This window comes from Euleptes europaea, chromosome 20 (assembly GCF_029931775.1).
Source record: "Euleptes europaea isolate rEulEur1 chromosome 20, rEulEur1.hap1, whole genome shotgun sequence".
Taxonomy (NCBI): Eukaryota; Metazoa; Chordata; class Lepidosauria; order Squamata; family Sphaerodactylidae; genus Euleptes; species Euleptes europaea.
In genome coordinates, this window is record NC_079331.1 from 16,893,682 (window position 1) to 16,916,915 (window position 23,234).

At 47.5% G+C, this 23,234-nt stretch overlaps 1 protein-coding gene across 1 annotated transcript in view; it reads right to left on the reverse strand.

Annotated features, from left to right (window-relative positions):
- Positions 1-4,178: 4,178 nt before the first annotated feature.
- The window catches only part of LRRC28 (leucine rich repeat containing 28), a 48,297-nt gene continuing 29,241 nt past the window's right edge, over positions 4,179-23,234 (reverse strand). The window contains exons 5-9 of the mRNA XM_056865879.1: positions 17,685-17,891; positions 11,687-11,789; positions 10,558-10,733; positions 8,352-8,511; positions 4,179-4,257 (exon numbers count right to left, since the gene is read on the reverse strand). Of these exons, the coding sequence (XP_056721857.1) occupies positions 4,185-4,257; positions 8,352-8,511; positions 10,558-10,733; positions 11,687-11,789; positions 17,685-17,891 (719 nt within the window). The 3' untranslated portion in view covers positions 4,179-4,184. The remainder of the gene's footprint in view (positions 4,258-8,351; positions 8,512-10,557; positions 10,734-11,686; positions 11,790-17,684; positions 17,892-23,234) is intronic.

Here is a 23,234-nt window from a genome sequence, read left to right on the forward strand (position 1 = left end):
AAGTCAAGTGCAGCTTCAGTCCTTTTTCTTTGGAGGGAAAAGCTGCAGTTAGCAAACTTCCCCCTGGCGGGCGACCCTTTAAAAGGTTCAGAAATTCTCTTATGGGTTCTGAGTTCAACCACAGTAAGCAGATCGGTTTTTGCCGGGATTGTTTTTCGCCTGGAGCCAGCTTGGTGGTTTGGAGCGGTGGACTCCAGGTTTGATTCCCCACACCTCCACGTGAGTGGTGGACACTAATCTGGTGAACTGGATTTGTTTCCTCACTCCTACACACAAAGCCAGCTGGGTGACCATGGGCAAGTTACAGCTCTGTTAGAGCTCTCTCAGCCCCACCTATCGCACAGGGTGTCTGTTGTAGGGAGAGGAAGGTGATTGTAAACTGGTTTGAGTCTCCCTTAAGTGGTAGATAAAGTTGGCATATAAAAACCAACTCTTCTTCTTCCTTCGTATATTCTTAAACAGGAAGGCTATTTTGACCCAGATTATGACCCAAAAAAAATGACCTTTGGCTATAGGCTGCCTTAACAAAGCCAAGGTAGATCCGCTTGCCGTTTGCATTCCTATTGCTCAAAGCAAACAGAAGCTTATCTTTTTCAAAAAAAAGATAAATTCTCTAGCTCTCTTGATCTCAGTTAATGAGGGTGCCTTAGAAAGATCTCCTTGCAAACCAGGATAAGCTGTGAAAAGCTGGATTTTTGAAAAGCCGAAAAGATCGACAAGACCAATCCCGCGCAGCTCAGCATAACGTTCGCCCATCGAATGCTATTTTCTGGGTGTGAACGCACTCCCAAGGTCTTCCGCAGGCCTAGTTTCTTCACTTCTCCGCTGAAAAGCTGGCGAGGACGATGTTATATGGCATCTCGACGTTCCTGCGATTCTCATTAAGTTTTCCATCCACCCATCTATGGGAAGAAACAGACCCTGGTCTGTTGCCGCCTAGCCTTTTTGGAATCTGTCCTTCTATGCCGAGTGCCAAGGTGCAAACACCCAGCTTCTTGGCTACGCTCTCCACAAGGACGAGTGGAAACCGGCAGGGCCAGAAGCGTTGACAGCCCACGCTGGAATCAGGGCTTCAGAAGCAACGCTCACTCCCGTCGCCTGTTCTAAAAAACAAAACAAAACCCCAACTCCAAACCCTGGAAGCCAACAGCATTTTCAGATGATGCAGCCTCGTATCAAGAAGAAGAGGAAGAAGAGGAGTTGAAGAAGAGTTGGTTTTTATATGCCGACTTTCTCTGCCACTTAAGGAAGACTCAAACTGGCTTACAATCACCTTCCCTTCCTCTCCCCCAACAGACACCCTGTGAGGAAGGTGGGGCTGAGAGAGCTTTAAAAGAGCTGTGACTAGCCCAAGATCACCCAGCTGGCTCCTCTTTTTCTAACTGTTTGGCTGCAGGAGAATGGCTCACAGTCTTCTTTGTTTGGCCACACTTTTACTTTTAAAGGCCGAGCTGAACGTGCCGGAAAGCCCAGAAACAAACAAGATGTGAAAGGAGCAGAAATCCACACAAAGTAGCAGAAATCCACACATACGCACACACTAGCAGGATGCTTCGGTTTGGTTTTATTCCAGTGTAGGTGCATTTCGAGTGCCAAGCTCCAAATCTGAAGTTGCTACGTCTCTGCAAAACCAGCAAAACCCCACAAAGTCTCCAAGAGCCATTAGGGTTGCCTTGGAAGAAGGCTGTTCAGAAACCCAGAGGTCTCCCCACCCCTCCCTCCCTCCAATAACCATCCCAACAGGCAGGAAGACTGAAATGTCTGATATCCACTCACATTTCCTTGCCCGCCCAGGTCAATCCATGAAAACGGAATAGCTCTTTGCCTTTAGGGAAAGGACCTCACAGAAGATAGGGCTTTTTCAGTTTTATTTCTCCTTCTTTGGGAAGAGCTTCCAACGCTTGGCCTGCAGGGTTGAGCACAGGGAGGGGATCAAGGAACTATTTCTTCCTCCTCTCTGATGCACCTAGGGGTCTCCCCATTTTCTGGGAGGGCAGGAGAAAGGGTGGAGCCAGCATATCAGCCTTCCTTGCTTGTTGGGATGATTGTGGGAAGGATTCCTGGGGATTCTCAAGCTTTTGGGCAGCCAGACTCCTAAGAGGGGGAGAAGTCGGGATAGTACTGCTATGGGTTGCAGCCAAGAGCTTATATTTTGAGAGGCTTTCCCATATTAAAAAAATTCCCCCCCTTCTAACTGGCTTCAACGAAGGAAGCTTTTTTTCGTGAAGGTGGGGAATTAAAACCATGATGCTCCCACTTTCTGTCTGCCAGGGTTCTGGATGATACTGTTTTCGCTTTGGTCTGCACTGTATGTAAACTGGGTCTCGGAGAGCCAGTGTGGTGTAGTGGTTGAGAGAGGTGGGCTCTAATCTGGAGAACTGGGTTCGATTTCCCACTCCTCCACATGAGCGGTGGACGCTAATCTCGAGAACTGGGTTGGTTTCCCCACTCCTACACATGAAGCCAGCCGAGTGACCTTGGGCCAGTCGCCGTTCTCTCTGCACTCTCTCAGCCCCACCTACCTCACAAGGTGTCTGTCGTGGGGAGAGGAAGGGAAGGTGACTGTAAGCCGGTTTGATTTTCTTTAAAAGGTAGAGAAAGTTGGCATATAAAAACCAACTCTTCTTCTTGTTTGAACTCCAGGAACTTCCTGTCTTCCCTTAAGGACATATCCAATTAAGGCGATGGGGGACGAACAATTTTTGGCACCCGGCACCCCACTCAAAAAACGAATCCCCTTCCAGGCAATGCTAACATGTCTGCCCTTGCCGCTAACATGGAAGGGGTTTGCCTCCCTGCTACACATGATGTTCCCAAATATGCAGTTTTCAAGATTCTGATCTTCCAGCACATTAACAACTAAAAAACCCCAAAAGCCTCATGTGTCAAAAACCCACAAGCAATTTGTGGTCCTTGACTACACCGCCGGCGACGCGTTTATAAAAATAAATATCTGTAAATTGTCAAAGGAGGGCTCTGCTTTGCTCTCGTCTTATTTTTAAAATCAGAACAGCAAATCATGCCCTCCCCCTGGGTTTCCCTCTGGCTTTTGGGGCTGTTAAGCGCAATGAGGAGTTTCCAAGAAACAATCCTCAGAGGGCAGGAAGAATATATGTGAGGTGCTTTTCAGCCCCCCAAGCATCTTAAAACAGCCTCACGGCCCTTAAAAAAAAAGGTAACCTCAGGGGGAAAAACGAGTTTGTTCTGTTCTCCCTTCCGTGGCCTCCTCTGAGGTCAGGACGTTGGATTGCAGCTTCTTGGAAACTGACAGGAATTCCGAAGTGAAGGCGATTGTAGGCCATACCGTTTTACGTCTTAGGACAAGCCCTGCACACTTCCACGTGACTCATAAACTCTTTGTAAGTCTGCAGCAGGCAGAATTAAGCATGTGGCCTTCCAGTCCAACCTACTGTCATTTTTAAAATCCTTTTTATTTCGGCAGGAGGAAAAGTTAGGATTGCCTACAAGCGAGACGTTCATGGCTCCTTGCCGTAGACCCATGAAGATGGTGACTTCACAACTCAGGGGGAACTCCCCATTTTCCAGAGAAGATTGACACTTCTCACCCACTGTCAAAAAGGTCGGTTTGGCAGCGGGGGGGGGGGTAGGAAGGGGAGGAGAAAGGAAGAAAACATTAGACCCTAAATGGGAAAAAAGCAACGTTTGCACCTGCAAAAACAAATTGTTACCTTAAATGGCTGTTCTTCTGTGAGTAGCAATACATAGCCAAGAAGGAAAGTCACCAAGAAAAGGAACTTATAAGTATTACAAATGTATCATTAACTCAGTTTCTTGCATTCATACGGCTGACCTTGGTTTGAACGGAAGCCTTGTGTGAATACAACTAGAGTCCTGGAGTGTTCCAGAGAACATTTGCTCATCTCACGTTTGCTTTGTGTACATTCTGCCTGAAAGAGGGACGGGGAAGGTGTTAAACATTTTCTAAAGCCGAGATGTTAAAACGCTTCCAAAAGAGTTTCTGCCTCGCATCCAAATTCGATAGGGTGCGGATTTAAGTGGCTCTCGGTGTTCCCGGCAGGGCAACTCCTCCTCGCTGCTTTGGCACACGCGCACGCAAACACACAAACACGATAACACGGAGTATTCCCGCACCATCGGGAGACACAGTAAAAGGCAGCTGGAAAGCTGGCAATGCCCCTGACCGGCTGTAAGGTTTTTTTTTATCAGCTCAATAGGTCGAAAGTCTGCAGACACCAGGTAGAGCAGCAATACGCCACGAAACTGATGCTTGTCCTCCTGGAACACAGAAGAGGAGGGGAGGGGGAGAAAAAGAAAGCAGGCGTTGGCTTAAGATTAAGACCGGGCTCTCGTCCACAACAGACAACTTTTCTGGACAGTTAAGAACACAGAGGGAGAGAGAGAGAAAATCAAACAAAGTGTGCAAAACATTTGAGCCTGTAAAAATAGCACCATGGTTTTCTTCTGTCAACACACATACAAAGAGAGAGAGAGAGAGAGAGTTCAGCTAAAATACTACAGCTGCGATTGTTGTGTAGCTGGGAAGAACACATCTGGAGAATTCCTCAATTCAGGCCGCCCTTCAAGTTCTTAGGTGACATGCGACGAATGAGACTGAATGATATGCACGGCTTTCCTTCCTCTGCTAGCTGCCCCTGCTTAATGTTCCAAGTCTAGGTTCTGGCATGGGGAAAGCTTACAACCCCATTAAAAAGGTGCGCCTTCCCCACAATTCAGTTCCAAAACGGAGATCTGCGTTACTGCTCTTCTCAACCACAGTCTCACCCCTTTCTCTTTCATTAATCCAGATAATTTTTCCGGCTAAACACTGCTTTAGGGACAACACATGGGGTGGTTTTTTTTGCAGTCAAGTCACATCCGACTCATGGCGACCCCTGGTGGGGTTTTCAAGGCAAGAGCCATTCGGAGGTGGTTTGCCATTGCCTGCCTGAGTAACAACCCTGGCATTCCTTGGAGGTCTCCTGTCCAAATAATTGCCAGGGTTGACCTTGCTTAGCTTCTGAGATCTGATGAGATCAGGTTAGCCTGGACTATCCACGTTAAGGCACACATGTACTAGCGGCTAATAAAAGGTAAAGGTCCCCTGTGCAAGCACCGGGTCATTCCTGACCAGTGGGGTGACGTCACATCCCGACGTTTCCTAGGCAGACTTTGTTTACTGGGTGGTTTGCCAGTGCCTTCCCCAGTCATCTTCCCTTTACCCCCAGCAAGCTGGGTACTCATTTGACCGACCTCAGAAGGATGGAAGGCTGAGTCAACCTTGAGCCGGCTACCTGAAACCAACTTCCACTGGGATCGAACTCAGGTCGTGAGCAGAGTTTGGACTGCAGTACTGCAGCTTACCACTCTGCGCCACGGGGCTAATAAAACAATCTGTTAAATAAAAAGTGGACAAGTGATTAATCACCGTAACAGTTAACTCATTGATCTAGACATCTTTTGCAATTCCTTCACCTGAGTTTGAGTTGAAGTAGATATTTTGCCCCCACCCCACCCTTGATCTTGTCTCTCCCCCAGCCTTGTCTCTCCCCCACCCTTCTCTATAGCATTAAATATATGTACATAAAACACGCAGCAAATAATGGTGACGTGTACTTCTTGTACGTTTGCTGATATGCTCCTGGAGATTAGAAACATTTCTTTATTTCTCCCCAATGGAGACCCGAAGTGGTTTCTATCGTTCTCCTCTCCTCCATTTTGTCCTCACAACAACCTGGCCAGGTAGGCTAGGCTGAGAGTGTGACTGGCCCACCGTCACCCAACAAGCTTCCATGGCAGAGTGGGTATTTGAACCTGGGTCTCCCAGATCGTAGCCTGGCACACTAACCACTCTTAGCTAGTCTATGGGGTACCAAAGAGCTTTTGTGAATTTGCGTTGTGTGTGTGTGTGTGCGCATGCGCCGTCAAGTCTCAGCTGACTTATGGCAACCCCGTAGGGTTTTCAAGGCAAGAGATGTTCAGAGGTGGTTTGCCATTGCCTGCCTCCCCATGGGCTGAGAGAGTTATGAAAGAACTGTGACTGACCCAAGGTCACCCAGCAGGCTTCATGTGGAGGAGTGGGGAATCTAACCCGGTTCACCAGATTAGAGTCGGCCTCTCATGTAGAAGAGAATCAAACCTGGTTCTCTGGATTACAGTCTGGCTCTCATGTGGAGGAGCAGGGAATCAAACCCGTTTGTTGTGGGGAGGGGAAGGAAATGAGATAGTAAGCTGCTCTGAAACTCCTTACAGGAGAGAAAAGTAGGGCATAAAAACCAACTCTTCTTCTACTCTGCTTCAGAGAATGCTGCGCTCGACTGTGCTCCAAGCACACACCCCATTCTTTGGGTTGGACTCCCCCGGTGTGTCCGGCCTTTCAGGGGCGATGAGGATTCCTGCCTGTGCCCCCAATACCTGCAAGGCACCAGCACAGGCTGGGAATGCAGGTGGGGCTCCCTGCCTAAAGCATGTCCGCAGAGCTGCAGGCATGGCCAAAACAAAGCCACCTTGCACATCGGACACCGCAGGTGAAAGCGCTGCCCCGCCACTGCCTTCTTGCATTCGTTTAAGAATATTGTCCCTGAAGATGTGTTTCCAACAGGAGGAGGAGTACTTGGCTCTCTGGATCAATGAGAACACAAGGTACAGGGTTTTTTCTTCTTCTTTTGGTTAGGAAAACTGGATTCAGAAAGATCAAAAGGCAAGCGACGGAAGGCTGCGCTTTCCGGTTTCCTCCTCCTTTTGAGTTTTTGCACAAAAAAGAACCACGAGCCTAAGTAGGCGCATTTGCTTTTCATGCCAGGATGAAAAGCCTCATTTTGAAAAAGGCTGCAGCTTTATAATACTGTCACGGGGAGGGGCCGTGGCTCAGCGGCAGGGCATCTGCTAGGCATGCAGAAGGTCCCCGGTACAATCCCCAGCATCTCCAGTTTAAAAACAAAAAGGACCAGGTGGAAGCGGATGAAAGACCACAGACTCTGGAGAGCCGCTGCCAGCCTGAACAGGCAACGCTGACCTGCCCTGACTCAGCATAAGGCAGCTATGTGTGTTCAGTATTTCCAGCCTGACAGGTAGCAGCCGATGGCTTTCTGAATGACCACAGCTTTCGGGCCACAAAGTCAAAGCTACGAAGGGCTGCATCATCTGCTCCTGCTAGGTAAAGGTCCCCTGTGCAAGCACCGAGTCATTCCTGACCCATGGGGTGGCGACACAGCCCGAAGTTTACTAGGCAGACTTTTTTTATGGGGTGGTTTGCCAGTGCCTTCCCCAGTCATCTTCCCTTTACCCCCAGCAAGCTGGGTACTCATTTCACCGACCTTGGAAGGATGGAAGGCTGAGTCCACCTTGAGCCGACTACCTGAAACCAACTTGCCACGGGATTGAACTCAGGGCGTGAGCAGAGCTTGGACTGCAGTACTGCAGCTTACCACTCTGCGCCACAGGGCTCCTCTACTCAGTGACAAACTGTAGAACAGAGTATAATTTTTCATCTGCATAAAAACACAAATATGGCTGCTTTTGGGGAGGGCATGAACACAAGAGGGAGATAAAAGTGCTATCATGGAACTATAATTGTTTAACGCAGCTTGTCAGAACCTGAAGTTTCTTCTGCGTTTCAAAAAATACCTGTGCTTTCGTAAAGAAAAAAAAGTTCCTAGTGCTCATGGTTCCAGGGGGAAAAACATGAGTATGTTCAGGCACAGTACGTTAATGTGCAGAGAACACAACCAGAATGGTCTGATCTGAGCACTTTCACTATACCTCCCAATCTTGATTCCCTCTTGGTCTCCTACAGGGGAGCACAAATAAATGAATTCCGAATGACTAACGGATACTTCTCAGCCAATGACAAAAATTGGGCTATATTCAGAGACAGATTCTGCAAAAAATCTGCATGCAAATGAAACCCCTGTGGAGCTTTTCAGCTAATCCATTGTGTGTGGTATAGAGGTCAGTGTCGAGAGACACCGATTCAAATCCCCTCTCTGTCATGGGAACTTGCCAGGTGACCTTGGGCTAGCCACACACCTACCTCGAAGGGTTGTCGTGAGATAAAAGGGAAGAGAGGAGAACAACGTGAGCTGCTTTGGTTCTCCAAGGGGGAGAAAGGTGGGACACTAAAGAGCAGCTACATGAAACTGTATCATTTTGAGTGAGGGGGGCCTTAAACATTTACACACATGTTGCTTTCAAGAAACACAGAGAAGTCTTAGGAACAAAGATCAATCTCTCTGTTTTGAGAAGACAACTTTCACAAGCAAGTCACTATAAAATCAGTCACATGCACACACATACACTCGCTTCTAGCCCCGTGTAGATACTACTTTCCCCTCTAGCCAAAACCCCAGGGTTAATTTCCCCCCTGTAATTACCCCTGATGCAATCCAGCCATTGGTGTTTCTCTCAAGGGGAAGAGCTTTGGGTAGACAATTGTAAACATGGGTTGGCTGCAGCGGTGGCAGTGTCCCAGAGGGCAGCGCAACAGTTCCGAGAGACTTCTGGGTAATGCGACTGGAGTCAGGAGCTGGAGATCTGGGGGGGGGGGGGAGGGTGAGAGAGGGGAAAGCAGAGAGACCGAGCATGACAACTCTTAAGACAATATACCCCTGGCTCCCTTAACCAAGCCGAACACACCCCAAGTTAAAGCTCTGTTGAGCATACGACAACGAAAGCCCAGCCACAAAGGTTTTGAGGGCAACTGGGGGAATGAAACGCTGAAGGGAGCATCGCTAAGACTTGGGTACTTGTTCTTCCCCACGAAAACCCTCCAGGGTTAGAGTAGCCTATCTTGATGTGACTTGGGGTCCGTAGCTTGATTGTGCTTGGAAAGAAAGTCACACTCCCACACACACCCATTCTGTGCGCTGGCTCTATTGCATTCGAAAAATCATTGCCAAAAGCCAGGACCAAACACCCAAAGTTTTTAAAAAATTAAATGAGGATTTTCAGAGCTAAGACCCTTCACCACTGGGGCTCGTACCTGCACTCTGTACCCAGAACTCACCCAGAATCTCAGAGTTGTTTCCCATGGGGGCCAGCTGAGTCAGCAGACACAGATGAACTTAGGCAGATCATGAGAGGGAGGGCAGGTAGTTGTGTCAGTGTTCAGCTCTCGTGGCCCTTTCTTACATGCCCAGGGTAACGCCCATTGCCCCTTTGGGGTCAGGAAGCAGTTTTCCTCCAGACCAGTTTGGCCAGGGAACCTGGAGGTTTCCCACCCCCCATCTTCTGGGCATGGAGCAGGGGTCACTGGGGGTGGGGGGGAAGACAGTTGTGAATTTCCTGTATTGTACTGGAGGTTGGACTAGATGACTCTGGAGGTCCCTTCCAACTCTATGATTCTAGATGCCGGCATTTTCTCCGATGGAAGTACAGGCCCTGTTGATGCCCAAAGCTTTCCAGTACGCCGCAAGTACTCCTCGCCCAAGCCTGTGCGTTAAACCCCAACCCTACTGCTTCCCCACCCCTCGCTGCCTCTATTGTTAGGGCTTCCCCAGCCATTTAACTTAACAAGGGCAGTTCCCAGCGGGGCCCGGACTCTAGAGAGCGGCTGGTGGAGAGGAACAAATCAAGTCAAGCCTCCGTGGCTCTGCCGGCACCGCCAAGGTTGCTCAGGTCCCTGTGACGGGCACGGGATCAACAGTTGCCTCCGCTGGCGCTTGCCAGCACGGGAGCCACCGACTGGTAAGCAGACGACACCCACTGTGGGTGCTGCTAGCCAGGCCTGAAGCAAGCAGTCATTTGAACTTCCCAATTTGTCAATTTCTCTGTCAATTTCTTTCCACTGGAATTTTCTTCCCTTACATTCAGCCCCATGGCGCAGAGTGGTAAGCTGCAGTCCTGCAGTCACAAACTCTGCTCACGACCTGAGTTCGATCCCGACGGAAGTTGGTTTCAGGTAGCCGTCTTAAGGTTGACTCAGCCTGTCATCCTTCCCAGGTCGGTAAAATGAGTACCCAGCTTGCTGGGGGTAAAGTGTAGATGACTGGGGAAGGCAATGGCCAACCACCCAGTAAACAGAGTCTGCCTAGTAAACGTTGGGATGTGACATCATGCTTGCACAGGGGACTACCTTTACATTCAGCATGCTTGTGCCATTATCTTTTCCCCCATCTCATCTTTCCCTTTTAAAAAGGTAAAGGTAGTCCCCTGTGCAAGCACCGGATATGACGTCACATCCCGACGTTTACTAGGCAGACTCTGTTTACGGGGTGGTTTGCCGTTGCCTTCCTCAGTCATCTCCGCTTTACCCCCAGCAAGCTGGGGACTCACTTTTTTGACCTCGGAAGGATGGAAGGCTGAGTCAACCTTGAGCCGGCTACCTGAAACCAACTTCCGTCGGGATCGAACTCACGTCGTCAGCAGAGCTTGAACTGCAGGACTGCAGTTTACCACTCTGCGCCACGGGGTCTCTTCTCCTTTACTAGCTTTTATCTTCCCTCCTCCTCCATTCTCGCTTTCCTTGTAAATCCCCTCTGTACGGTGAGAAGCGGAGGAAGGCATTAAGGCTTGACAATCCACCCGTTTAGGTGCTCAATGACGTGCGATGTGGCAGGAACACGACGGCAGCTCAGTTACCTTTGGAAAAGCCGCAGTAGGTGTTGTGCAGCGCCCGCATGGCCATCTCCTGCAAGGGCAGGACGGGGTCCAAGTGTGTCCCGATCGACTTCACCTCCGCCGGGAGAAAAACGGTCAGCTGCCCCGAAGAAAAGGAGAGGAGCTTCGTCTCTGACTTCTGAACGGGAGAACCACAGCTGGAGAAACAGTTATTGAAAAAGAAGACGGTTTCAAAGGGAAGAAGAGCTGATTTTTATACAGGGGCAGGGGGAGCTCCATGGCTCCCAGATGCTGGCATGTTTGCCCCTGCACCAGCGTAGGTGCCCATTTATTCCGTGATAAAGTGGTACCTATGCCAGCCGGCTCCTAAGGAGATTACCCCCCCCTTCAGGATTGCAGCCAAAGTCATCTTTCTGGCAACCGCTGGCAAAACACTCATGACAGTGGGACAGAGCTAGCTTCCTTCCCCAAACATATCTACTCCAACAGAAGTAACCCGTAAGCTCTGGTTACACAATCAACTTGTAGGAGGGCAACTCAGGCCTCCAAGAGGGTAGACCTGCCATGACTATTTTTGTTAATCTGCAGGCTTTTAAGCTTTGCCAGGCATGCCCAAAGCATACAGAAAAGCAGCCTTTTAAGGGACGGATTACTCCAAAATTAAACTGAGAGTTGCTATTCTGTTTGCTAAGGCAATACATTTTTTTTGCCACAAATTACTGTCTCAACGCAACAAGGTAAATAAGAACCTACACACCGTCCCATACTGAACAAACGGTTCAGCAAATGCTTTCTGATGTATTTGGTCTCAAAAAAAACCCCAACAGGACAGTCTGTTGATACCGCACTTTCAAAAATGACTTATGAAATACACAAACTGAGTCGGATTTTTATTCCGTGGGCACCAAGCTACCCGAGAAGCATCATCGCCCAAAAACGTCCTACAGCAGAAAGCCTGTCAGGAGCTTATGGAAATGAAATACTAATACGAACACTAAAAGTATTCAATGTTCAGAAAATTAATGCGGGAGATTTGGTAGGGCGCTGGCAGTAAACGCAATCCGTTCGAATAAAAGCCACCCGAAGTTCCATCCGAAGAAGGCTGCCTGGGCGATAAGAGGGGGCGCGACAACTTAATCTGAACACTTACCCGCTGCAGCCGATGACTTTGTTATAAAGGTAAGAGGGGAGCCCTTTCAAGTAAATATTGTTATCCACATAAACGTACTGCAGCTCTCGGGAACGACCTAAATCTGGATGGGGGTAGAGAACAGGGAATGGAAAAAAAATCAAATTTCTGCCTGAAATTATGATATATACAGACATACACACACCACCAAAACTCAACAACCAGACCACATGCTGTATAAATGGGAGACTTCGAAGTATTAATGGCAACTGTCCAGGCAAGAGATAAGCGTAGGTGGTTTGCCATTGCCTTCCTCCGCACAGCAACCCCTGTCTTCCTTGGGAGTCTCCCATCCAAGTACTAACCAGGGCCGACTCTGCTTAGCTTCTAAACTCTAATGTGCTCAGGTGAGGCTGAATGGATACAAGTCCTCAAACAGAGTGTGGCTGTGTGATGTTAATGGACTTCAGCCTGAACTGTGCAAGTTGAAACCAAATACAGAGAGCTCTTTTTTGCCCTCCATTTCTGTCACATCTGCCCTGATGAAAAAAGTTCTGATGAGCTCAAAATCTTGCACAAGAAGAGTTGGTTTTTATAACCCACTTTTCTCTACCAAAAGGAGTCTCAAAGCAGCTTACAATTGCCTTCTCTTCCTCTCTCCGCAGACACCTTGTGAGATGGGTGGGGCTGAGAGAGTTCGGAGAGTACTGCGACTAGCCCAAGGTCACCCAGCAGGCTTCATGTGGAGGAGTGGGGTAACAATCCCGGTTCACCAAATCAGCATCCGCTGCTCATGTGAAGGAGTGGGGAATCAAACCCAGTTCTCCAGATTAGAGTCCGCTGCTCGTTCGGAGGAGTGGGGAATCAAACCCGGTTCTCCAGATTAGAGTCCACAGCTCTTAACCACTACACTGCGCTGTGTGTCATTGTGTTTGGCCCCAATAAAAAAGCATCATGTGGCTTTTGTTTGTTGTTCTGGATTTTGCATGGGCCAGCCCAGCCATTTACAACTTTTCCATCTTTTCTTTTAACGCTCAAACGAGGACCTGTGTACAGTATCTCTTACATAAGACAGCGTGAGTAAATCATTTGGCGAGTCTCAGAGAATAACAATTTCTGCTCTCCTGGAAAGATGTTGCACAGGCAAGCCCTCGAGCAGCTAAGAAGCATTCGGACACACTCCGCATCAGCGACCGCTACTGTCTCACCTAAGCCGCTCGCAGACACAGCCGTGGCCCAGGAGAACCTCAAAAAAGGTTTTCTAAACATTGCAGCAGTTACCGCCGTAAGAGGCTCCTCCCACCCTCCGCCCGCCATTTATTTTTAAGCATCTCATCATGCAATAAACATTGCTAATGGCTCTTTGCTCAAAGCATTCCCTTCTGGCCTTTGTACAGCGAGGAAGCTGTCCATCTGAAACTACAAAGCCCGTTTTCATGTGGCTTTTAATGAGTGCTCTCCACTCTCCTCTTTCCAGAGCGAAAGATCAAACACAGCCCCGCTGCCACAAATGACCAACTGCTTTGGCGCCCTTAACAGCCCCCCCCAGTTCTTCTCCTCCCACCCCCTCCATGTTTTAACCTCAAGGCAAGGGCATATGCATTCCACATGGCTGAAGATGGAACAGGCACACTTGTGTCTCTCTCGTGATGTTCTTTAACTCTGTTGTGAAAGCGAACAAACGGGTGAGGTATACCCTGTGAGAGGATAACCCTCCCCCCTTTTTATCACACATGGGGGCTACTAGATCAGCTGAACTTGGGAATGTTCAGTCTAGAAAAGAGGAGGTTGATTGCTCTCTTTAAGTATTTAAAGGGCTGTCACTTAGAGGAGGGCAGGGAGCTGTTCCTGTTGGCTGCAGAGGAGAGGACTCACAATAATGGGTTTAATTGCCGGCGGAAAGGTACCGTCTGGATATTAGGAAAAAACTGTTCACAGTGACAGTAGTTCAGCAGTGGAATGGGCTGCCTAGGGAGGTGGTGAGCTCCCCCTCACCGGCAGTCTTCAAGCAAAGGCTGGACGAATGCTTGTCAGGGATGCACTGAGAAGGGGGTTAGGCTACATGGCCTGAATGGCCCCTTCCAGCTCTATGATTCTAAATTTCCCAATGCCAAAATCAAACTTTACTGCTCCATTCCCCCCCCCCCACTTGTCTCCAGAAAATGCTGCTCCTGGAAAACAGGAGACCCCTGAGAAATGACAACAGTGAGCAACTTCAGCAGGACAGGGAAATCAGCAGACACTGCCAATTTAGTCAGAATCCAACCCAACGATTTTTCACAACCAGAGCCTCAGAAGCACCACATTTTCATTTGGCTTTGTGTTCGTTTCCTGAAAAGCTATTGACCAATTAAAAAACAAACAAACCCCGTAAGCTGAACCAATTCACGAGTTTTAATCAATCGATCAAAACTTTACATCTGACCAACAGTACACCCAAAAGGTGCATGCGTGTGTCTGCACCTCTCTTTACTGTGTGTTTGCTTCTCTTTATTCTGCTCGGTCTCACCCAAGAGAACACCTGATAATGGCATGCCACCTTTAGCAAGTCTTTGCAGTTAATTCTAAAGAGTTCTGGCCAGTGAACCGGGAACACCTTTTTAAAGTGACTGGACATTTAAAAAAACAGTTTAACTGCTTAATACATTAAGCGTCGCAGCCCTGCTTTCGTTGACAAAAACTGCACTCTTCTCTATCGGATAAACAGCTGGTAAGACGCCTCAGGAGCCTGATTCTTTGTTTTAGACCGGCTTTCTTAATGCTATATGGCCTGCAGATTCAGAGGCCCGGCATAAGTGTTTATCCTTGCCTTCTTCTGCTGCCTTCTCATCACCCTAGCCTTGGCCAACAGTGGCATCTGGCATTACATACTGGCAGCTATTCAAGAGAAATGTACAAGAAGAGCCACTCGAACAGCATCGGCTTTCCTTCATGAATAGTTGCCCCTTCCTTGTGCCCTGCTTGAATCTGCTTTCTGAACAAACCTATTAAAACAGCAATTTGCCCTGTGATCAAGAGAAGCAACTACTCTAGCTGAGTTTTCCTTTTTAATAATGTGGATGAGTTGTTTTTTGTTTGTTTTTCTGCTGTCAAGTCACAGCTGACTTATGGCGACCTTGTAAGGTTTTCAAGGCAAGAGAGGCTGGGGGTGGTTTGCCTCCGCCAGGGTCAGGGCTGCGAGTGTGTGACTGGCCCAAGGTCACCCAGCAAGTTTCCATAGCAGAATGGGGATTCAAACCTGGATTTCCCAGGTCCTAGTCTGACACCTTAACCACTACACTGTGCTTAACCACTACATGCTCGCCTATGCTGAAACAGAGAAATAATTTGGATTGTTCCAAAGCTGACTCTGCTTCTAGAACTTATTCTCCCTGGGGGGCTATTTTTTTAAAAAATATTTTTAAGACCTATCACCTGCAGTCTGAAGAGGTACAGTGGGTTCTAATTCCTTAGGTGCCAGGGAACAATGCAGAAAACAAACTAAGGGAGGTAAACAAACAATGCAAAAAGCCGAATTACAAGGTAAAGACAATGCACTAAAAGCAGATAATGTCTACAATCATAATCGTAATGGACTATTCCATTATGTGTCATAAGAAAGGCCATGCCGGACCAGACCAAGGTCCATCAAGTCCAGCAGTCTGTTCACACAGTGGCCAACCAGGTGCCTCCAGGAAGCCCACAAACAAGACAACTGCAGCAGCATTATCCTGCCTGTGTTCCACAGCACCTAATATAATGGGCATGCTCATAAGAACATAAGAAAGGCCATGCTGGATCAGACCAAGGCCCATCAAGTCCAGCAGTCTGTTCACACAGTGGCCAACCAGGTGCCTCCAGGAAGCCCACAAACAAGACAACTGCAGCAGCATTATCCTGCCTGTGTTCCACAGCACCTAATATAATGGGCATGCTCCTCTGATCCTGGAGAGAATAGGCATGCATCATGACTAGATTCCATTTTCACTAGTAGCCATGAATTGCCCTCTCCCACATGAACATGTCCACTCCCCTCTTCAAGCCTTCCACATTGGCAGCCACCACCACATCCTGGGTGTCCTCCTGGCCTTTTCATTCTACCACAGTTTTAATCTTGATACCTCTTTTGAACTCCCTTCTACTACCATCTGCCTCCGGCCTAACCTGTGTTCTCAACACGGCTATGCGAAAAGGTGCAAAGCGCTAATCAGACTATGATTTAAAACCAGCTCATTGAAGGCCAAGAAACTGATTGCTACATCAAGAGATGCTGTCAACAGCCATAAAAAAACGGTGCGTGGGTGTAATTATACATTATATTAAAATATGTGCCTTAGTCGAAACAGATGAATCTATTTATTCGCCTCAAATCAGGGCATTTATTGTCGATCCAAAAGCCACCAGATCTAATTTTAAGGCTTCTCCCCCCTTTTAACATGTTGGTTGACTTTTTAAAATGTAGATCTATCATTATGACCTGCCTTGCGGAACTCAAACTGCAAACATGTGGAAAGACAGCTTGTGTGCATACCAATGACCATTTCAACCAAGCTATGGTCAAAGCCGTCTGTGAAGAAGCCTCTCCTATACAAGGGCAAAAAAAAGAGAGCTTTCATGGAGCCTGGTCACCAGGCTAGACGGCTGAAACCCAAGGCCGCGCAGAATGTTGATTTTATTTTGGGAGAAGTCAGGACAGTCTCTCCAGAGAAAGCTCAACAGAACCTTTCAGTCACCCGAAATTTTTTTTTAATGGGGTTGCCGAACTGTTCGCACAACACATGTTTTTTAAGGCAGTATATCCCTCTCCCTGTTGAAGACTTTCTATTCCTTGGCTCCACCATCAACCAAAAGGGAGACTGCAGCCAAGAAATCAGAAGGAGATTGAGACTAGGAAGGGCAGCCATGAAGGAGCTAGAAAAGATTTTGAAGTGTAAGGATGTGTCACTGGCCACCAAGACTAGATTAATTCATGCCATCGTATTCCCTATTACTATGTATGGGTGTGAAAGCTGGACAGTGAAGAAAGCTGATAGGAAGAAAATAGATTCCTCTGAAATGTGGTGTTGGAGGAGAGTGTTACGGATACCGTGGACTGCCAAAAAACAAATCAGAGGGTTATAGATCAAATCAAGCCTGAACTGACCCTAGAAGCTAAAATGACTAAACTGAGGCTATCGTATTTTGGTCACATCATGAGACAACAACAGTCACTGGAAAAGACAGTCATGCTAGGAAAAGTGGAGGGCAGCAGGAAAAGAGGAAGACCCAACAAGAGATGGGCTGACTCAATAAAGGAAGCCACAGCCCTCAATTTGCAAGATCTGTGCAAGGCTGTCAGATAGGACATTTTGGAGGACTTTCATTCATAGGGTCGCCATGAGTCGGAAGCAACTTGACGGCACTTAACACACACACACATCCTTCTCCCATAATAAGACAACTTGGAGGGGGGGACGTAGCCCTTTCTTATATGCCCAGGGTAATGCCAATTGCCACTTTGGGGGTTAGGAAGCAAGCAATTTTCCTCCAGACCAGATTGGCCAGGGATCCTGGAGGTATTTTTGCCATCTTCTGGACAAGGAGCAGGTGTCACAGTGGATTTAGTGATGTTTGTGAGCATCAGTGGCTTTTAAAAGAGATTAGCCAGATTAGTGGAGGAAAGGTCCAGCAATGGCTACTCGCCACGGTGACTCTAATCTGGTGAACCAGGTTGGTTTCTGCACCCCTCCCATGAAGCCAGCTGGGTGACCTTGGGCTAGTCACAGTTCTCTCCTAACTCTCTCAGCCCCACATACCTTACAAGGTGTCTGTTGTGGGGAGAGGAAGGGAAGGTGATCATAAGCCAATTTGATTCTCCTTTTTAAAAAAAGGTAGAGAAAGTCAGTAAATAAAAACAACTCTTCTTCTTAAGAACATCGTCATTGCAGGCGGAGATTTAGGAATACTGACTGATCCAAAGAAAAAACAGACCTTGGAACAACTTTAGAACAAGAACGAAGTCCCGCATTGCTCCCTATATTAACAAAGGTGACTTACTCACCCAGTGGCAAGAAGGCCAGACGGTTTCCAGCCATGGAGAGCTCATTGAGACTGGGGAGTTGGCAGAGGTGGCGAGGGACGCACCACAGATGGTTCCGGTCAGCTGTCAAGTATTGAAGAGAGAGGCACATGTGCAGCTTCTCGGGCAACGTTATCAAATGGTTGGCTGAAATGTCCAACGTCTGCAGCTCTCGAAGGTCTCCAACCTCTGCAACCAAAACAAGAAATTCTCTGATGGAAAGTGGGAATCGGACTTTGGTAAGTAAGCAAAAAATGGTTCTGCCACATTTAGAAGACTGTTTCGCATTTAGAAGACTGTTTCCAAAGTTGTGCCAACTTCTTTTATGATGCGTGCCCGCCACCAGGTACACAAAAAGACTATGTTAATTTGAAGCTCCATTAGACACAATGGAGAGAGGGGGAGAGAAAGAGAGGTGCAGACACAAGTTAGAGACCCACGGGCAGTGACAGGGAACAAGAACCAATACGGAAACATTCTTGTCAATTCTCCCGAGTTCCCTGCAAACCTCGCCATGTAACTTCCAGGGTTGTCTTGAAATGTAACGCTGTAAGACTTGCAATAAAATCACAGCCGTCACATCTTAATTAAAATAAGATGGTTTCCAGTGGCCCAGATAAGGGAAGAAGCAAGACATACAAACAAGGATTTTTTTTAAAAAAAAAAGCAAGCTAGGAAAAACAATTGCTTGTTTTAAAGAGATGCATAGTTCCAGTGCAAAAAGAGCCAGCATGGTGTACTGGTCAACAGCGGTGGTTTGGAGAGGTGGACTCTGATCTGGAGAACCGGGTTTGATTCCCCACTCCTCCACATGAGCAGCAGACGCTAATCTGGTGAACTGGTTTTGTTTCCCCACTCCTACACTCGAAGCCAGCTTGGTGACCTTGGGCAAGTCACATTCTCTCAGCTTCACTTCTGCACACGAAGCCAGCTGGGGGACCTTGGGCGAGTCCCAGCTCTTAAGAGTCTCTCAGCCCCACCTACCTCACAGGGTGTCTGTTCCCCTCCCCACAACAGACACCCTGTGAGGTAGGTGGGGCTGAGAGAGCTCTAAGAGAACTGTGACTAGCCCAAGGTCACCCAACTGACTTTATGAGGGAATCGAGTCTGCCGCTCATGGGGAGGAGTGGGGAAACAAACCCGGTTCATCAGATTAGCCTCCGCCACTCATGAGGAGTGGGGATTGAAAACCGGTTCTCCAGATTAGAGTCTGCCGCTCATGAGGAGGAGTGGGGAAACAAACCCGGTTCACCAGATTAGCCTCCGCCGCTCATGAGGAGGAGTGGGGATTCAAACCTGGTTCTCCAGGTCAGACTCCACCGCTCCAAACCACTGCTCTTAACCACTACACCATGCTGGCTCTCAAGTAGCCAGCTCAAACAATTCCAGCAAAAACAACCTCCTCAACCCCCGCCCCCCACAAGACCATGTGGCCCTCTATTTTTTCCTTAACCCAGCAGACGCATTTGCACATTTGTAAAGCATACTCCCTCAGCTGCAAGATGTTCTATAAACCCAGAGGAAAACCATAATCGTCCGACACGAGACAGAACACCTACTCGGCAGCATCCCTGCACAAAAAGTAAGTAGCTCCGCAGGAAGAAATTTCACGAGTGTTTTGGGGTGCTGCAAAGACCCTTTTTTGGCAGGCGGGACCCTTTTTTGAAGCTGCCAGAACGGTGCTTGAGCCTTGGCAAAGGGCAACTAAAGACACAACCAAAGATGCGCTTAGGGTTGTTTAGCTTGGAAAGAAGGCAGTTAAGGGGAGACATGATAGAGGTCAATAAAATTATGCATGGTATGGAGAGAAGGGACAGGGAGAAGCTTTTCTCCCTCTCTCATCATACCAGAACGTGGGGTCATCAGCTGAAGCTGGAGGGCGAGAGATCCTAATCTGATAAAAGGAAGTATTTCTTCACACAACGCATAGTTAAATTGTGGAACTCCCCGCCCCAGGATGTGGTGATACCTGCCAACTTGGAAGGCTTGAAGAAGGGAGTGGTCATGTTCACAGAGGAGAGGGCTATCCATGGCTACTAGTCAAAATGAATACCAGTCATGATGCATGCCTATTCTCTGCAGTATCAGAGGAGCATGCCTATTATATGAGGTGCTGTGGAAGACAGGCAGGACAATGCTGCTGCAGTCGTCTTGTTTGGGGGCTTCCTAGAGGCATCTGGTTGGCCACTGTGTGAACAGACTGCTGGACTTGATGGACCTTGGTCTGATCCAGCAGGGCCTTTCTTATGTTCTTATGCTACGGCTGATGGGAGGCAAACACTCTAGTCTAGGGGTGTCAAACATAAGACCTGCGGGCCTGATCTAACCCCTTGAGAGCTTTAATCCGGCCCATGAGCCAGCCACACCCCCCCCCCAATCTGGGCTGGCGAGGCATGGCCCTGTCCGACCAAGTGGCATTAACATCATATTCAGTCCTCGTAACAATTGCCTCTAGTTCATCTACAGTAGCAGGCAAATCATAGAATAGGGTGCCAGACAAGAGGGGCCGTGGCTCAGTGGTAGGGCATCTGCTTGGCATGCAGAAGGTCCCAGGTTCAATCCCCAGCATCTCCAGTTAAAGGGATCAGGCAGGAAGGTGATGTGAAAGACCCCTGCCTGAGACCCTGGAGAGCCGCTGCCGGTCTGAGTAGACAATACTGACTTTGATGGACCGAGGGTCTGATTCTGTATAAGACCGCTTCATGTGTTTGGGTGTTAAGCTAAGCAGCGAAATGGCTCAAGGAACACGCACACACACACAAAGTGGAAAAAACAGAAAAAGGGTAGGAAAAAGCATTGCCAAATTAGCCAGCGTCAGATGAGAAAGGAAAGCATTCTGCCCCGAGTCGCACAAAAGCTGGACGTGGCAGCAGGCAGCTATGCAGAGACCCACCCAATTACTCACTCGGTTCTCAGCTATGAGCTGTGAATTTACACTCCCCACCCCACACCCGTCCCCGAATTCGATTTGCAGAACCTCAGCCATTAAGGCATGAATGGCCTTGCTTGTACACAGAATGTAGCCAGCGGTGGCGGGGGGGAGAGAGAGAAAAGCATCCTCCACAATGCCAAAAACCACTATCTGGCAAAGAAAGTACCCAGCTATTTTCGGATACCATTTCTCCCTCGCTACTAAAAATAGCCTGGCGAAGACTGCCCAGGCCCAAACTCTTCAAAGCTACAGTTGGCAAACTGGCAAGACTCCAGAGGCGGCGCAGGCAAATTCCAACATGTGAGCAAAAGGTATTTTTTTTCCAAGTCTTCAAGAGGGAACGGATTGACCGCTCAGCTTTGTAGCTTCGTCCAGCACAGCGATTGCCAGAATCTCTTTTTCCCTTCCGAGGGCACAAGACAGAAATGACTGGGCCACCCCGACTTCTGATGACGTTAGACATGCAAGGACCAGACAGACAAATCCAATTCCCGCTGGCAGAATACCATACGGCAGGATTGTGGCTTTACACTAGCGCAGTGGCCCCAGTGACAAAGGGATTCCTTGCACAAGGGGCAGGAATCAGTGGAGCTGAGGGCACGATGGGAAGGAGTGGCGTTTACTTTTTATTATTCATTTATTAATTTTAATTTATTTATTAAACCAAAAAAGGGAATACAAATGGTTAACTGGGAAGCTGTTTAAGGCAAATAAATGCATAACCCAAGTAAAGGGGATTATATGCTAATAAATACAACAAGGAATAAACTATCTAACTACACCCAACTGTCTAAAAAGAACAAATGACAATATCTAACTACAAAGCAAAACAAGAACTAATATAACAATAAGCTACAAAAATCTAGTCACAACAACCTAGGAGATAAATGATGGTACCCAAATTAAAACAGTAAATACAAAATACAAAAATCAACAGCTAAAATAACAGGGGGGGGGGGTGTCCAATAATTTCAACATACCGGCATATACAAAATGTAGAAAATGGGAGTCTCAACAATTGAGGTTCTCCAGTGGAACAAATGGTTTAAAATCACCCCTTAAGATAATGCCTCCCCCCCTTGTATAGAAAGAGTCAACCCTTAGGAAAAATGGTGACCCCCCCAAATACCTGAGTTATATGGGTATAGGCAATAGTGGAGGAGAGGAAATCTTCAGAAGAGTTGTTTTTTATATGCCATTTTTTTCTACCTTTTAAGGAGAATCAAAGCGGCCTACAATCACCTTGCCTTCCCCTCCCCACAACAGGACACCGTGGAACAAACTCTAGGCCAGGGTGCCAAACTCATTTGTTATGAGGGCCGGACAGGACATAAATGTCACTTGGCCAGTCCATGTGTACCATTAAATTTAGTGCCAGCTACCAGAGATACAAACTTTATAGAAGACACAGGCAAATCACTGAAACCTTAGGATTGGGGGAGGGGGGGTGGCCTCCTGGCTGGCTTGTGGACCAGATAAAAGCTCTCAAGGGGCCGGATCCGGCCCGCGGGCCTTATGTTTGACACCCTTGCCCTAGAAGAAACTCTAAAGAAAACACCAGCAACTATAGCCAGACCTGAATCACAATACTATGTAAATTTCCTTTAGCTTAACCACTATATATAAAGTGTACGGTATACAAATTCTGTATGTTTATTACTTCTAATGGAAGGAATTCAGATGTTATAGCCTTCCGTCATACATCGGAGTTTCATCGAAGAGTCCAGTAGGTTGGAGGCGCTGACTTTCCAACTTTTATTTTAGACTTTACCAGTTGGACTTTCTATCTTATACACTTTGTATATTATTGGCATTTGGTTATAATTATTGGCACTAGAGTGTGTTATTAGTTATCTATTTATGCAGTAATAAACATACAGTATTTGTATACCGTACATGTTATATACAGTGGTTAAGCTAAAGAAAATTAACATAGTATTGTGATTCAGGTTTGGCCATAGTTGCTGTTGTTTTCTTTTGGGTTCCCATTATACAGCACAAGTTTTGGTTTATTAACTAGAAGAAACAAATACCTTGGTAATATCATCTCCCATTTTTCCATTCCAGATGATATGCAGGGAGCAATTCAGAACTACGAGGTTGGATTTATAAAGAAGATGCTTTAATCGATAACCATCTAGTTGCCCATACAAAATTCGCCCCATGGTTTAAACTGAATAAAAAAGACCATTTCAGAGCCTCATATTTGGCAGACATTACAACATACAGCCTCAGAGCAGCCCTCACATCGTTACATTTTCAAACCATGCCCATGGATATCCTTGCAGACCGTTTTTTTAAAAATACCACTGGCTCAACGCATTTGTTTATGCGGGGCTTCAGTAGAAGATCTCTCCCATTATGTCCTGCCCTGCCCTTTATATACTGAGCCCTGGGACAAGTTTCTAGCAAACATTCTTTTAGGGTCACAATTATCATCTGATGCTGACAGATTAATTTGTTGTCAGATAGGGACCTGTATATTTCCAAAAGATTGGCACTGTATGGTCTGGCAGCCAAGAAAACTAGGGAAAAGCAAACAATAAAGGGTGTCAAAGTTGGTTAGTCTCGACTGGGCGTATTTTTTAATTTTTGTATTC